Genomic DNA, 15,488 nt, shown 5'->3' on the forward strand with positions numbered 1-15,488 from the left:
AATTTAATGGCATACCTATGTTGTCTGGCCCAGACACCGACATTGTTCTTTTGCTTCCATTTGGTCTACCGGCTGAATCGCCTTCTCTGAAACGGTCCATGCTGACATTATCTTTTAAGTACACATGTTACTCATCCGATAGCAAATGGGTAAAAAAGTTGTTTCCTTAATTATAAACGTTCACTACAGAGATAGTAATTTACAACTATAAAATTATCGGCGAGAGTCCGACTCGAATATTACTAATAAGTGCACAAACCCGACGCACGTTACAAGCATGTTTCGTGTAGGACGTGCCGCCCGTGATTTAAAGATGATTCATCGTCGAATTCGTGGTTTCCTCTATCTTGTAGAGATGTATTTCAGAGAGGCTTTTAACTTGTTAGGCTTGAAACCCTACCTCGTTAAAGGCGATCACGAGATCTTGTCATCTTGGGTTCATGCCTTCATGACATTCATTGGGTACCATTGTCGATTTTCTTATATCAAAGATTGTCACGTGGTGAAATCTCATTCGCTTGCCATACCTGTTACATAACCAAGTATTAATATAAGTTGGCAATATAAAGTAATTTAATCATCGGGTTAAATCCTTATCCAACCAGTCATCGATAAAAGCTTTTTATTTTTTCTGGATAATACTCTCTTGAAATTAGGAAATTGGGGTCCCGTAATACTCATGTATATGTATATAAACTCGAAGGCACCAAAATTGCGTGGTTCGTGCGTTCGTGCATTCTATAATTATAGGCATTCAATAGGTGGTTTCATAGGCGCGTCATCTAAAGCTTACTCTCGCACGATATCAAGCCAGAGGTACATTTTATTCCGGCACGTGCTATGAAATAATCGCGCTTTGTGCCATTTCAATCAAAGTAAGAAAAATAGTGACAAATAAGACATGTATACTTTTTCGTTTTTCTTATAAAGTTATAATGGTTGGTACTTATTGATTTTTTTTGTTTTGTTATTTCTTTGTTAAAATATCAAAGGGTTGGATTCTAATCTTAATAGATTGGTATTGGGTCATGATTGGGTGGCCCGTGATCAGCAATAGCTTGTTGTGGGTCGGGCCTGCCCATACCCGATGGAACTGAAAGCATTTTCCTTTTTTTGTTGGGTGGCAACAAATTGGGCCCGACCATCATGCTCTGCTCGTCCCAAGCCCCCATGATAGCCACCTCCAATGCCGGCGGCTGCCGGCCCGAGGTCACCGCCGGCACTCCCTCTGTCATCGTCGATGGGGCCACTGGTCGTTGCCGCCGGTCGGTTCAAGTTTCATCGTCGATTGGTCTTGGAGTTACTGCCGATCTCAGCCACCCTCGGCCATCTCAATCAACGTCGATTCCCGCCTTTCGACAACGAATCGCTTTCAAAGTAGAAATAAATATACAGAATTTTATGTAAGCATAGGCCGCTGGGGTATATACGAATCGTGCAATGCACATCACGACGACTCATTGCACTTCGATTCGACTCATGTAATTCTTCAAGAAATCATTTTCCAAGAAATGAATTAGCAATTGTCAGATCACAAAGGAATAGTTTTCAATCCCTTCCTGAACTCTCTTTTTTTTTGTAACTATTCAAGTATTATTGCGGTTCTCGGTATAGAAATTACGACAAAATGCACTTATTTGATGCTCATCAACGCCAGATTATCCAGGGTTGAGCAAAAGAAACTGCTCGGATAGGAAACCGCTTAGACTGGACCGGCCGGTTATGGGCGATTTCGAGGGCATCGGTCCGGTTCCCAGTTCCATAAAATTGGAATCGGTGAATTTCGGTTCCAGGTGCGGAACCGTCCACCGGACCGAAACAATTTTTTTAAATCTCTTATTTCTTAAAAATCAGTAAAAAAAAAAAACCTAATCTATCTCTCAGTTCACAAAAGAAGGTCCTTCAAAGCTAAAGTGACACCGTTTACTTATGCATGTGAGTAAGATAACAAGAACAAATCAAAACGAAACAACAGTCGCTCATTTCAACCAAATTTTGCCACAAATTGAAAAAAAATTATATGAAATCTATAATGTTATACGTAACTTACTCATTGTAAACATGCCTTGATTATTATAAACATCTTCAATTTCATCTTGAACATTAACGATAAATTAAACAAAAAAAGTTGAATATGCCACCGGTTTCATTGGCCCACCCGGGAATTCGACCGGACCGATCAGTCTGGTCAAATTCCAGGGTGGCACCAGTCCTGTCGGATTCGAAGATCCTCACCAATGAATACAAGAAGATGTACGCGATATAAATAAATTAATCAGATTGAAAAAAATGGTGGTTTTGATTATTTCGCGCAATATGGGACATATATATATGTCCATATATATATAATGTCAATAAGATATGCATATGGACCAAACAGCAAATGAATGGCCTTAGCTAATTAAATTGATTAGTAGAGCTAGGTGAAGAGGCTCTCGGTTCTAGAAATTGGGAACCGGTCTCTCTGGTCCGGTTCGGTTCGCGTTAAAAAATCCCATTTGACATTGCCTCGAACACTCGCCAGGAATGAAGTCCCGCGTACTATAAAAGCTCGACCGCCAACAACCTCGAACATGTGTTGCGGATCGCTGATTTTCAGGGCCAGATGCTCGAGCCCCCCTGGTCGCAAGTTTGACCATCGCAACAAGAACAAACCCCAGGTCAGGTCACGCCCCTCTTTGAAATCGCCACCCCAAAACCAACCCCATCTGGCTCTCCGATCGAAAGTGAATGACTGAACTTTCTCGAGCGTGATTTCATGCACTCTCTCTCTCGTCATTCCAAGAAAGCGTGCGTGTTTGCGAGAGAGAGAGAGAGTGACACAAAGAGTTTCTGTTTTGGAGAGAGAGAGAGAGAAAGAGAGAGATGTGAACGTGGAATTCGATGAAGATCAGATATGCTAAGTCGCCACGTCCAAACCCAACTCTTTCTGCATGAACCCTTCAATCTCTCTCTCTCTCTCTCTCTGCTCTGATAGATATTTCGTCTTGGGCCTCTTTCTGAAGTGTCGCTTTCTTGAGGAATCGAGCGAGTGGCACTTTTCTTGGGGTTCTGAAGATCGAAGCGAGGGAGGACCATGAGCAGGGAGCAACAAGAGATGGTCGATCTCGAGGCCCAGACCCAGAAAGCAGCCGCCGCCGCCGACGACGACGACCCGGGACTTGGAGGTGGCACGACGACCGTGACGACGGCGACGTCGTGCATTTTCAACAACTGCAGTAACCCCATCACTCTCAAGGTACGCCGAACGTCAGATTCCAAGATCCTCATATACCTAAAAAGGTGGCTTCGTATCGCGTTACTGGATTTGATGTGCACAGATTCTTTGTCAGACACGATAGCTAAGATTAAGAAAGAAGGGAGAAAGATTGTGCGCGGTTTGGTCGATCGATCGGGCATGCATGTTCTGCGTGAAGCCATCATGAACCAAACAATGTCCAGCGTGAATCAGAGGTGAACAGGGTTGACAAGAAAAGAAACCATGAGGACATTGATCATATTCAGTTCTTTCTCCAAATTTTCAGAATCTTTAAGCATCCGGCGATCGAATGCCATCACTCTCCAACGTTGCATTGTGTTGATTTTGCGCCTGTCAGGGGATGGATCTTTGGTGGATGCATATCAGGGTTCCAATTTGATTCGACTCGAGCCGGCTAATTAACACTCTTGAGCTTAGAATTAGATTCTTGTTAGATATGTGATCTTTGTTGAAGAAAATTCACTCAAAACCGCTCTTATCTGTATTGGAATTCAAATGTGTAATCCATTTAGATGTTGCATACTGACCATGTAATTTGATCACAGAGAGAGTTTGTGGAGAAAAAAGAATAGTCTACGCACGATTTTACAATGCTTTCTGATTATAGTTGCATTCAACTTATAATAGTCGAGGAATTGCTCCTTATATTTAGGTTAAGTCGTATTTACGCGCATTAAAATTTGTTTCATTTTCAACATGCTTGCGACTGTTTGAACTTCGATCTTTGTATATCACAGGACTAATAGTTTCGCCCGCTTTCCTCCTAACTATGCACAGTTTCACGACGTTGTTTACCAAATAAAGATCCATAGAGCAGCGGGAGGATTCCTCCGAAAGAGTACGAAGACCGAAGAGAAGGTGATCTTGAATGGACTCACCGGCGTGGTTCGACCCGGCGAAATGCTAGCCATGCTCGGCCCCTCGGGAAGCGGGAAGACCACCTTGTTGACCGCCTTGGGGGGGCGACTTGCAGGCGGCCGCTTGGCCGGGACCATTACCTACAACGGCAAGCCCTTCTCGAACTCGTTAAAGCGGAGCACCGGGTTCGTGACGCAAGACGATGTCATGTACCCTCACTTGACTGTGACCGAAACCCTAGTCTTCACCGCCCTCCTCAGGTTGGACAAGAGCTACACCAAAGAAGAGAAGGTCATGCACGCCGAGGAAGTCATAACCCAGCTAGGCTTGACCAAGTGCAAGAACAGCATCATCGGGGGCGGCGGGTTCCTGAGAGGCGTATCAGGAGGAGAGAGAAAACGGGTCAGCATAGGGCAAGAGATGCTCATAAACCCTAGCTTGCTGTTTCTCGACGAGCCGACATCGGGGCTCGATTCGACCACGGCTCAGAGGATCGTGTCGAAGTTGTGCGAGCTCGCGAAAAGGGGAAGGACGGTTGTTATGACAATTCATCAGCCTTCGAGCAGGTTGTTCTACATGTTTCACAAGGTGTTGCTCTTGTCCGAGGGAAATTCCTTGTACTTCGGGGAGGGAACGAGAGTGATGGAATACTTTGCCGGCATCGGATTCGCGCCTTCCGTGGCCATGAACCCTGCCGATTTTCTCTTGGATCTAGCGAATGGCATTGGTAAGTGCATGTTCCTTTGAAACAGTCTCTTGTCAAATTTTCTAGATATTATTAAGGTGTCACGAGCATGATGTTTCCAAACGCAGTTTCGTGATTAGAAGATGAGATAGAGCTGTTGTTCGATTGGATTACTAGCTATCCCCTTTTGCTCTTTCAAAACCGAACTCCTTATTTACTTGAAATTAATCCAAAACGCTTTTTATCTGTGGATATCCTCCGGAATGTGTTTAATTGAAATTGGGGGATACATAATTATGCATTTCGAGACATAATTTAATGCTCGAATTAAGACATCCATTTGCTAAAGAAATGTGCTGACATTGAATCCTAGGACATAATACTGTGAATTATTGCAAAATGTTGAGTCATTTGTTCCAGTTTTCTCGCACGGTGTTGATGTAACTGGTTTGCTACGAACCGCTCCCGAAGATGAACAGAAAGATAGCTAAAGCACGATTAAGCAGACCTTAGCTTTGGCATACAAGAACCATCTCGAGGACAGATTGAAACAAGAGCTCTGCCCGATTGAAGATTGCTTCGTTAAACAAGGACACTTAACACAAGGATTCCGATCATTGGCCGACAACATGATGGCAACAGTTCTCAATCCTCCTCAGAAGAGGGGTCAAAGAAAGGAAATACCAATCCTTCTCCGGCTTGTGTTCGAGTCCTTCTTGAGTGAAGCAATCTTCAACTGCGCAAAGCTCTTGTTTCAATCTGTCCTCGAGATGCTTCTTGTATGCCAAAGCCAAGGTTTGCTTACTTGTGCTTTTGCAAAATGTCGAGTCTTTTGTTCTAGTGTTCTTGCTGATTTGTTCATGTAACTGTTCCGGTAGGAACCGCTCCCGAAGATGAAGACAAAGAAAGCAAAAGCACGATAAAGCAGACCTTGGCTTTGGCATTCAAAAACCATCTGGAGGACAGATTGAAGCAAGAGCTTTGCGCGACCGAAGATTGCTTCATTAAGCATGGACACGAACACAAGCATTCCGATCGTTGGCCCACGACATGGTGGCAACAGTTCACGATCCTGCTCAAAAGAGGGGTCAAAGAAAGGAAACACCACTCCTTCTCCGGCATAAAAGTTGCGCAAGTGCTAGTCGTCGCTTTCATCTCCGGCTTATTGTGGTGGCAATCCGAGGCTTCTAATTTGCAAGACAAGGTATATGATGGGCGTTTCCTAACTTGTTTTTCTCGAGGAAAACACAGCTAGTTATCAAATTGAATCAGCTGTCCTCCTCTAACGTATGGACTAAAAATTCGAATCATGCAGATTGGGCTCCTCTTCTTCTACTCGGCGTTCTGGGGCTTCTTCCCCCTCTTCAACGCTATCTTCACTTTCCCCAAGGAACGGATGATGCTCGAGAAGGAGCGGTCGTCGGGCATGTACCGGCTCTCCTCCTACTTCATGTCCCGCATCGTGGGCGACCTCCCGATGGAGCTCATCCTCCCCTCCGTCTTCGTTGTCGTCACGTACTGGATGGCCGGGATGAAGCCCACGGCCGGTAACTTCCTGAGCACGCTCTTCGTGCTCCTCTACAGCGTGCTCGTGGCGCAGGGCCTCGGGCTCGCCATCGGCGCCCTGGTGATGGACCAGCAGTCGGCGACCATCCTCGGGTCGGTGCTGATGCTCTCGTTCCTCCTCGCCGGCGGGTACTACGTCCAGAACGTGCCCCCCTTCATCGCCTGGATCAGGTACCTGTCGATAAGCCACTACACGTACAAGCTCCTGATGGGATCGCAGTTCAAGCCCGGCGACACGTACCCTTGCGGCGGCGGTTCCTCCTGCTTGGTCGGGGATTATCCGGGGATCAAGAAGGTGGGGCTTGATGGGCAGGGCGTCTCCGCCATTGCACTGGGGATTATGTTCGTCGGGTACAGGCTCATTGCCTACGTTGCATTGATGAGGATTGGGATGGCCAAGAGGAGAAAGTAAGCGAAATTTTTTGTTTTTTCTTTCCTTTCTCTTATCATGATGTAATCTTCTGCACAATACGATGAAGTTGAGAGGAGCAAGCATTTCGAATTATCAAGACGTATTCGTTAATTTCTTATATTTTACTTAACATTTTATCGTATCGCAGAGTATTTGAGCTCAAGTTTAATCCTTTTTTTTTTCTTTGTTGGAGCTATGTCGATGAGAACTCAATTTAACCCTATTGGGTCGAGTAGATTTGACTTCAACGATAACAAATGGTCAAAGTTTTTTCATTATTTCGACGCAATTAATCAAAGTTCAACGTTAAAATCTACGTGTAAATTCTGCTTATGACTCTTCCGTCGGAAAGTAAAAAAACAGATACTTGAAATTTGTTAATATATTCTGATATTCATCATCTCGGTATTAGTTCACGTCATCATCTATGGGCTGGGCCTTCTAACCAAGACCGGGCCCAATCGGAAGATCCTCCAGCTTCGAACCGCGCCGGCCCATTACGAGCCCGTAAATGTTGGCGCGCGCCCAAGATGGAGGACGATCCAAACCGTCCAGTGCGTGCGAAAGAGATCGGACGGCGAGAGATGACGGCCACGTCATCGATCCCGCGCGATAACTGGCAACAACCCAGAACGCGCGCTCTTCAAATGGCGGCAAAAACTCGAAAAAAACTTCCACTCGATTTCGCAAATTTCGCCCTCTCGTTTTCGCCTTTTCAATTTCCCTCTTCAACGCCCTTCATAATAGCTCCGCTTCTTCTCAAACGAACACATTACATTCTCTCTCTCTCTCTCTCTCTCTCTCTCTCTCTCTCTCTAAAACCCTGTTCATCTTCTCCGCGACTTCGGAAGGAGCAGCGGCGATGGCGGGAGGAGGATCGTCGAAGTCGAACCCGCCGAAGGCGAGGAAGAGAGTGGAGGTCGAAGCCGCGGCGGCGGCGGCGGCGGCTTCGTCGCTCGTTCGCGCCAAGGATGGCAGCGCTTTCGCCCGTTGGTAACGTCCGTTTGTCCCGAGTTTTTCCATTTTCTTGTTTTTGAAATTTTTTGTTTCGCCGGAAAATCAACGTCCGAAGTAGAAGAAGTTCGTGGAGCGAGGCCGCGCGCTGTGCTGTGCCGGTCATCGTTTTTAGGTTTTGAGGTGCTCGTTTCTGTATGTCGCTGCTCGGTTTTCATCTCCGCTTAGCTCGTTGCTGGATCCGCGGTTTTGGTCTGTTTAGCCTCGGTAATGGCCGGTGTGGTATCTACTTCCGGTCGGTCTAGCTTCTGTGGTTAATGTTATGTGCCGAACCGGGCGCGATGTGTGTGTGCATCTTCCGGTTTTGATTTTTCTTTTGCATTGTATTGTCGTTTCTCTGTTTGTGTCTTGGTATGGATGATTAGGCGACTCCTAGGTTGTGCTGTATAGTGTATCTGCTTTCCAGAACCTAGTTTTCCACGAAGTTGTTGAGCCTAATCTTGTGCAATGAGTTATATACGGGACGTAAGCGCTAGTTTCGATTCACGTTTGGATTCGACTGTCGCTTTTCTGTTGAAGATTTTGTTTGGTCTATTGGATTTCCAATTCACGTGGTTTGTTGTTTGAGGAGTCCTGCCTTACTCTGCGATCATTTCCCAGAATCTAGTGTTATATTTGGAAGTTGTGGCTAATCTGGATGTGAATGTGGATTTGCAGTGAAGAGTGCAGCAAGGATGTTCCGGTGGCGCTCATTAGCATGCATAGTTGCGGCCTTGATGCCAAAATTAAGATGAATTTGGGTATGTTGTCGAGCCTCATTGCCTTTAAAGTATGACAAACGTGCTTGTATTTTCGGATTTATCCATAGACATTTATCTTGTACATAACTGTCAAGTATTTTGTTATCTCTGAAATTGCATGTTTCAATTTGAGTAATTTAGGAAATTCCATCTGTGTTTTTCAGAGGCTCAAGTCGTGGAAAAACCTGCTGAGGTGAAGAAGAAACCAGCGGATAGGTAAAACTCATATAGCTGGTGTACTTTGTACTATCTTGTGATCACACTTTAGGTAGATAATTTGTAAAAATTCTTGCAATTTGTGCTGCTGATGAATTGACAGAAAGAGGTCATCAGAGCCCAAGTCTAAGAAAGCTAAAACAGAAAAGAAGTCTAAGAAGGGCAAGGATGCAAACATGCCTAAGCGCCCTGCCACTGCATTTTTCCTCTTCATGTAAGGGCAGCAATGTGTGTTCGTGTGTTTTTGTCGACATCCCCCGTTTTAAAGTCCTTGTGCTGAATGAATTTGTTATGTTTCAGGGATGATTTTAGAAAGACTTACAAGGAAGCGAATCCAGATTCTAAGGGTGTTAAGGAGGTAAAAATGATTGACTCCTGCAGACAGTTCCTGGGATTTCCATGTCATATCCTTCCTGGTTAATTTTGTTTCTTGTGATTGTATAGGTTGCAAAACAGGGTGGTGAGAAATGGAAGTCAATGCCGGATGAAGTGAGTTCGTTTCTCTTTACTTGTGATGTTTCTCCGTAGGGCAGGATCTAGCAATGTGATCTAACCAGTGATTTGCCGTAGGAGAAAAAACCCTATTTGGACAAAGCTTCTGAGCTCAAAGCAGAGTTCAATAAGGCCATGGAGGCTCATAATGCTGATGATGGAGAAGTGAGCTCGACCTCTCTATTCTCTGTAGGTTTATATGAATCTACATGCACAGACTCACTTATAGATGTGCTGAATTTTGGTTTTCATGATTGGACAGAATGAAGAGGGTTCAGATAAGGAGGAAGCTGCAGATAAGGAGGAATCTGCAGATGAGGAGGAAGCTGCAAATGAGGAAACTGCAGGGGAGAAAGCTGAGGAAGTATTGGAGGATGAGTAGTCCATGCGTTGATGGTTTTCACGTTAGTTTAGGATGGTTTAGCATCTGGCTTCTAGTTGTTGTAAATCTAAGTTCTAGCCAGTGCACTTTTTGGGAAACTATTGATTTCTTTACCAAAGTTACTCTGCAAGTGGGCAGTGCATTAAACCTTTAATCTTTACTTCAATGCCACGGTAACGTTCGTTATGCTGGCGTTTCTCATTGCAGGAGAGCACTCTAGCTATTAATTGCTCTCTGTCATAAAATAAGGACGCGCCATTGCATTTGCACGTATTATTATAAAGATTAGATATCTCTTATAGATGTTCAAGTAGGAAGACAGATGAAATTATTGGATCGCTGACTTCTGTGGTTACAACGATTTAAAAAATGGAAGAATGACCTATCCTTCTTCCCTCTACCGATCCTATATGGATATATGTATGCTCACATGGCGTGAGCATTGATCTAATCAGACAAATTCGGTCAGCATCTTATTGGCCCGGTTCGCTGATTCTCCTACAAGGTGGCAGGGGCTTGCCACATAAGCACAGATTGTGGGCATAAGCCACTGGCGGAAAGATGTTAAAAGGCCTCACTTGTGGTATCTGTCCACATAGCCTGTTCGCCCTGAAATTTGCATGGTGAACGAGCCTCAACCCCACGAAGCTACTGGGGATTCTTCCCGTGAGCGCGTTGATAGACAGGTCGAGCCACTGGAGATTGCCCAATTGACCCAACCCCGGAGGGATGGTCCCGCTTATCCGGTTCCTCGAAATATCCAATCTTTCGAGCCCGACCAGGTTCGCGATCGAAGCCGGGATTTGGCCAGTGATTCGGTTGCTTCCGATGTTGAGCACCTTCAAGCTCGAACCCTCTCCGAATTCGGGAATAGCGCCTGATAATTGATTGTTGGTAACATCGATAGCCTCCAAGGAGCTGCTTGTCTTGTTACTTAATATTGCGGAGAGTGACCCTGTTAGGCGATTCGAGTGAAGATCGAGAGAGTGCAGGCCATCTGGTAGTTTGATCCCCGAAAGGTCAAAGCTGAGCTGATTGTTCCCCAGCTTAACATCACTTAGACTGGGAATATTCGCCAGAAAGCTAGAGATACCACCTGTGAAGGAATTGTCAGATAGGTCTACGTAGCTCAAGGAATCTGGTTTTGCGAAAACAGGCAGGTTTCCTCCGAGCTTGCAGCCGGCGAGGCGGACATCATACAATGGCCTGTTCATGATCCAACCAGGAATCGACCCTAAAGCGAGATTGTTGTATGAAAGATCGACCGTCGACAGAGACCGGATTCCTTGGCTGAGGGAACTAGGTAAAGGGTTGGACAGCTCATTCCTGGACAAGTTAAGCGACCAGAGATTCGTCAATTTCGAAAGGGAAGCCGGTATTGGCCCCGAGATCCTGTTGCCAGCCAACTGAAGCTGTGCAAGAGATTTCAGATTGCCAATCTGGTCTGGGATTTTGCCCGTGAGCAGATTGTGGCTCAAGGACAGCGCCGAAATGCTCCGCAAACTAAGCAATGAAATCGGTATCTGGCCCGACAGCTGGTTGTTAGAGAGGTCAAGATTGGTAAGGTTCGGAAATAGCCCCGAGAATTCCGGGACCGACCCCGATAACAAGTTGAAGCTGAGATCGAGAAACTGCAATCTCTGCAAGTTTCCGAAGATGGGCGGTATCGGACCGGCAAGGAAGTTCTTGGCCAAGTTCAGCAGACCCACATTCCTGAGATTCCCCAAGCTCGGAGGTATCTGACCCCGGAACCGGTTGCCCGTCAGCGAAAGGGCCTGGAGCGACGGCAACTGGCCGAGGCCCGGGGGGACGACCCCTTCAAGGGAATTGTACTCGAGGACCAGCTGAGCGAGGCGGGGCAACTTGAAGAGGCTCTCGGGGATGATCCCCGTGATGTGCTTCATCCCGGAGATCGCCAGCACCTCCAGGAACCGCAAGTCGCCCAGGGAAGGCGACAGGGTGCCCGTCATGTAGACGCCGCTGTCCTCCACCGATCCCTGGAGCATCAGCCCGGTGACCCTCCCCGAAGGGCCGCACTGGACCCCCTCCCAGTCCTCGCAGCAATTGGTCCCCGTCCAGGAATCGAGGTTCCCGGAAGTGTCCTTCGAGATCTTGGCCTTGAAGCTCAGGAGAGCGATCCTGTCCGCCTCCGCGCATCCCCCCGCCGCCGCCGGCGCTCCTCCGTCTCCAGAGCTCTCCCGAGCCCCGACCGACGCGATCGCCGCCGCCGCCGCCGCCTGCATCAGGAAAAGAACGGCGGCGACCCTTCTCGGAACCATCCGCATTTCCTCGGGGCCGCCTGGGGATCGGTACTGGCAAAAGACACGGGGTGGGGTGCGGTGACGGAAGGATCTTCAGCGGGGGGGGGGCGGCGCTGCTGCTCATCTTAACGTTGCGCGGGGGGGCGCGCGCGAAGGGAGCTCACGGGGAAGCTGCGAAGCAAAAAGGGGGGTTTGGCGATTACGCTAAAAATTTGCTGCCTTCGTGCTGGCAAAAGGAGGAGGCGAGGGTGGGGCGCAATGATGGAAGCAAGAGGGAGGCAGGGATTCTCTTATGTTTTTTAAGGAAGTGTGAAGGGAAAGGGAGCAAAAACGGGGTGCTGCAGTTCACCCAAAAAAACAGAGAGAGAACCCAAAAGGGTGTGAAGAAGACTGAACATCTTTTCTGCTATTTATAGGCCCCCCCCCCCCCTTCTTTTTTATTCTCTCTTGGTATGAAAGTTATTTATTACGCAAGTTTTTGAAAGAAGGAAGAGGAGGGGAGAGCGCCACCGTGTAAAGGCGTTCACATGGTGAATTTGTGACCGTTTGATGGGATCACGGGGGGGGATCGATCGTAGTTCAACGGGAACGTTGGAGCGCACCGGATTCAAAAAATCCCCATCTCTCCTCCTCCTTGTAATCGTAATGATATTGTTTATTCAGGCCTCTTTTTCTTCTTCCTCTTCTTCTTTTTTTCCCTTCCTCCTGGCCCAGTAAATCAGCGAAAAAAAATAATAATTAAAATTTAAAAAGAAAAAAAAAACCGTAATTTTTCCATCTCTTTGAACTTGACTTCTTGACTTTGAACTATGATGGTGATTCTCATGGGCGGGGTGGTGATGGACTAAGTAGCACCGACACGCGACATGACACGACACGCCGACACATTATTTCTCAAAAAATGAGAATTCCGACACATTAGGACACGTTATATATAAAAATATATACATAATAAATTATCATTTTTATGATTATTGCAATTAAATTAATTTGATTCTAATTCATAAATAAATAAAAGAGTGTCGGCCAAGTGTCGATATCCGACACGACACGGAGGCCTTCGGAGAGTGTCCGTGCTTCCCAGGTGATGGAGGGGGGGGTGAGTGTGAGGTCATGTGGATGGATGCACCGTAAAGCCATCATGATGATGATTGATGAAGAAATTGCCCACAGCTTGCAATCTCAATGCGGGTCCCCGGATTTTTTGCGTTTTTGATCTATTCATTTCTATGCTTTTTGGTAATTTTCCACGCCACATTTAATTGTAGTATCATTGCCCATGGACAGGGAAAAAGTGAAGGTGAGTCGAATTAAGCGCGAAAAACTTTTTTTTATTTTCAGGTTTATTGGTTTGTTCTCGGTTGGAAAAACGAAATGGGTATCCTCAATAGGATTATTTCGTTATAGTATGCCTTTTCTTTTTTGCCCTAAATGGCACAAATGGTTCATGAATTTTGATTCAATGTGCAATATGGTTCTTGAACTTTAGCCTATTGTTCAATGTGGTTCTCGAATTATCAAATTGTTCAATATGGTCCATGGACTTTTTGTACATGTTTAATTTAGTCTTTGAATTATATGAAAATGTTTAATGTAGTCCATGAACTTGAATTAATGGACATTTTCATATAGTTCTGGAACTGAATTGAACATATATAAAAAATTCAGAAATCACATTGCAGGTTGGGTTAAAGTTCAGGAACTACATTACATATTTGGCCAAAGTTCATGGACCATTTGTGTCATTTTCCCAAATTGAAATATATATAATACCAAAAGCAAAAAAAAAAAAAAGCCCCTTTTTTTGGGCCCCTAAATCGTATGCATGAAGAAAAGCAAATTTAGTTTAGATCCAAATGATGGACCGACCCTAAATGAAGGGGATTTGCTTTGCTTTTAGATCAAGTGCATTATCTCAAAATGATATTATCGTGAGGACAGATCATGTGATAGCTCCTTGCTTTGACCCAAATAAGAAAAATACTAGACGGGTCTATTTTTTTGACCTCGCGAAATTGATTGACAACTGTATCTAGAAAAGTGAAATTATTAGAGCTATGGACCGTGATTGCTCCCAAGGAGCAAATAGCTCACAGATTTCATTTGGATTTACCAGGCAAAATGATGCCATCGCCATCTTCACATTTACTTCCACATGATTACTGAATTTTTACCCTTTTCTTTAAGCTTGCTTGCTTGCATGCTTCCCGTAATAAATCTTTTTTTTTTATCTATCAATTTTTTCCAACTTAATTATTCAACCATGTAAAACTACTTCCTATTTTATTAAATTATAAAAAAAATAATGAAAATGAATTGCCATGTTGATCCTTTCTGTCAAGTGATTTGCAGATCAATCTTTTGGAGCAACAACTGATCAGAAAGTGATCTTTTCTTGACAACTTCGACTCGTTTGAGCAAGAGGTTGTGCGAAGCGTTTTTCATTGTCTGATCTTATTGAGCCCTAGGAAAATTACTCAAATGCAAAATGGAATTTTCAGTCGGCCCCTCGTCGATATAAAAAATCAAACAAGTACAGTAAATAGACATGTTGCCCCATTTTAAAGGTGTATAGTCTAGACAGTTCTCTAACTTCTCGAATCTTTCGATTAATCTGCCGTGCACCCAATTCAACGCCATCTCTATCTAATCTTGGCTACGATCATGACCCTCGTCAAGAACGTGGAATGATCCGAATCGCTATTACTTGCTCTTTCAAGACTATACGAAGTTATCCATTGAATTTTGCTTTCTCCTTTTCCGCACCACGTCTCCTTAAAGCAATATGTTCCCACCGATTATGATAATGCAAGCTGATTGAACTGAAAAGGACATGGCACATCACAGCAATTTGCCAGTTAGCAGATAAGAGTGATACAGCAACCAGAAGCTTGGGCTCTCCACTTAGGACCCTACCAAGGCCCTCCTCCTCCTCAGGAGAACGCCAATGGTCTAAACAGGTTCCAATTTGTCCGTGGTCTGAACAGGTCTCCTGATGACGTTAGCACAGTCAGAATTGTTGAATCTTTATCAGACTACTTTCAGACAATCTTGACTTCATCTTATTATATTTCAATCTCTGAAAACCCCCCATAGTCAAATCTTCCATGAAGTTCAGAGAAATTTTAAAAAAATGCCCTGATTTTAAGGTTCCATTCCGCAAAAACCACACACATTTCTGCGGCTTTCGGTTTCGAACGATGAAACTGCATCGGTCGGGCGTGAAACTATATGATGCCGACTTAGATGTAAAATCGACCATCACCGTCGTGTGTTCCAACAAAAAAAAAAAAGAAGGATATTTACTCACGCGACGTAAGCCTATGCTTATTTTTCCGCTCATCGTGGTATCGTTAGGCCGATTTATTCACTAATTTATCTACTTATTTTTACCCAAAACAATATGGACCCACATGTAAAAGAATTGTCGAGAGTGCATGTGATCATGTTAAAAGCAAAGAGTGGAGCCTCGGAGGTACTTCAATGGAAGGCAAAAGGGAAAAATGGGGAAGCTTCATGGAGAGTGGGATTAGATCATGCATAGTCTTCACTAATTAGAAGTTAATCACAAGCTAAACTTTGTCTTGTGTGCATCCAATCACG

The 15,488-nt window shown here is 45.0% G+C and overlaps 3 protein-coding genes across 3 annotated transcripts; 2 read left to right on the forward strand and 1 right to left on the reverse strand.

Annotated features, from left to right (window-relative positions):
* Positions 1-2,855: 2,855 nt before the first annotated feature.
* Positions 2,856-6,943, forward strand: LOC115670782 (ABC transporter G family member 9). The gene is made up of 4 exons (XM_030592147.2): positions 2,856-3,238; positions 4,037-4,844; positions 5,681-6,006; positions 6,118-6,943. The coding sequence occupies exons 1-4, from the start codon at positions 3,077-3,079 to the stop codon at positions 6,778-6,780; spliced, it is 1,959 nt and encodes a 652-aa protein (XP_030448007.1). The 5' UTR covers positions 2,856-3,076; the 3' UTR covers positions 6,781-6,943.
* A 639-nt stretch (positions 6,944-7,582) lies between these two features.
* LOC115670831 (high mobility group B protein 7-like) lies at positions 7,583-9,810 on the forward strand. Its single transcript, XM_030592192.2, has 8 exons — positions 7,583-7,773; positions 8,452-8,534; positions 8,699-8,750; positions 8,854-8,964; positions 9,051-9,108; positions 9,195-9,239; positions 9,321-9,407; positions 9,505-9,810. The coding sequence occupies exons 1-8, from the start codon at positions 7,643-7,645 to the stop codon at positions 9,622-9,624; spliced, it is 687 nt and encodes a 228-aa protein (XP_030448052.1). The 5' UTR covers positions 7,583-7,642; the 3' UTR covers positions 9,625-9,810.
* Positions 9,811-9,897: 87 nt separating this feature from the next.
* On the reverse strand, positions 9,898-11,930 carry LOC115670821 (receptor kinase-like protein Xa21). Its single transcript, XM_030592179.2, has one exon. The coding sequence runs from the start codon at positions 11,907-11,909 to the stop codon at positions 10,098-10,100; it is 1,812 nt and encodes a 603-aa protein (XP_030448039.1). The 5' UTR covers positions 11,910-11,930; the 3' UTR covers positions 9,898-10,097.
* Between the last annotated feature and the right edge of the window lie 3,558 nt (positions 11,931-15,488).

Source organism: Syzygium oleosum, unplaced genomic scaffold (assembly GCF_021117445.2).
Source record: "Syzygium oleosum isolate NSW1041296 unplaced genomic scaffold, Sole_v2.1 Sole_v2.07, whole genome shotgun sequence".
Lineage (NCBI taxonomy): Eukaryota > Viridiplantae > Streptophyta > Magnoliopsida > Myrtales > Myrtaceae > Syzygium > Syzygium oleosum.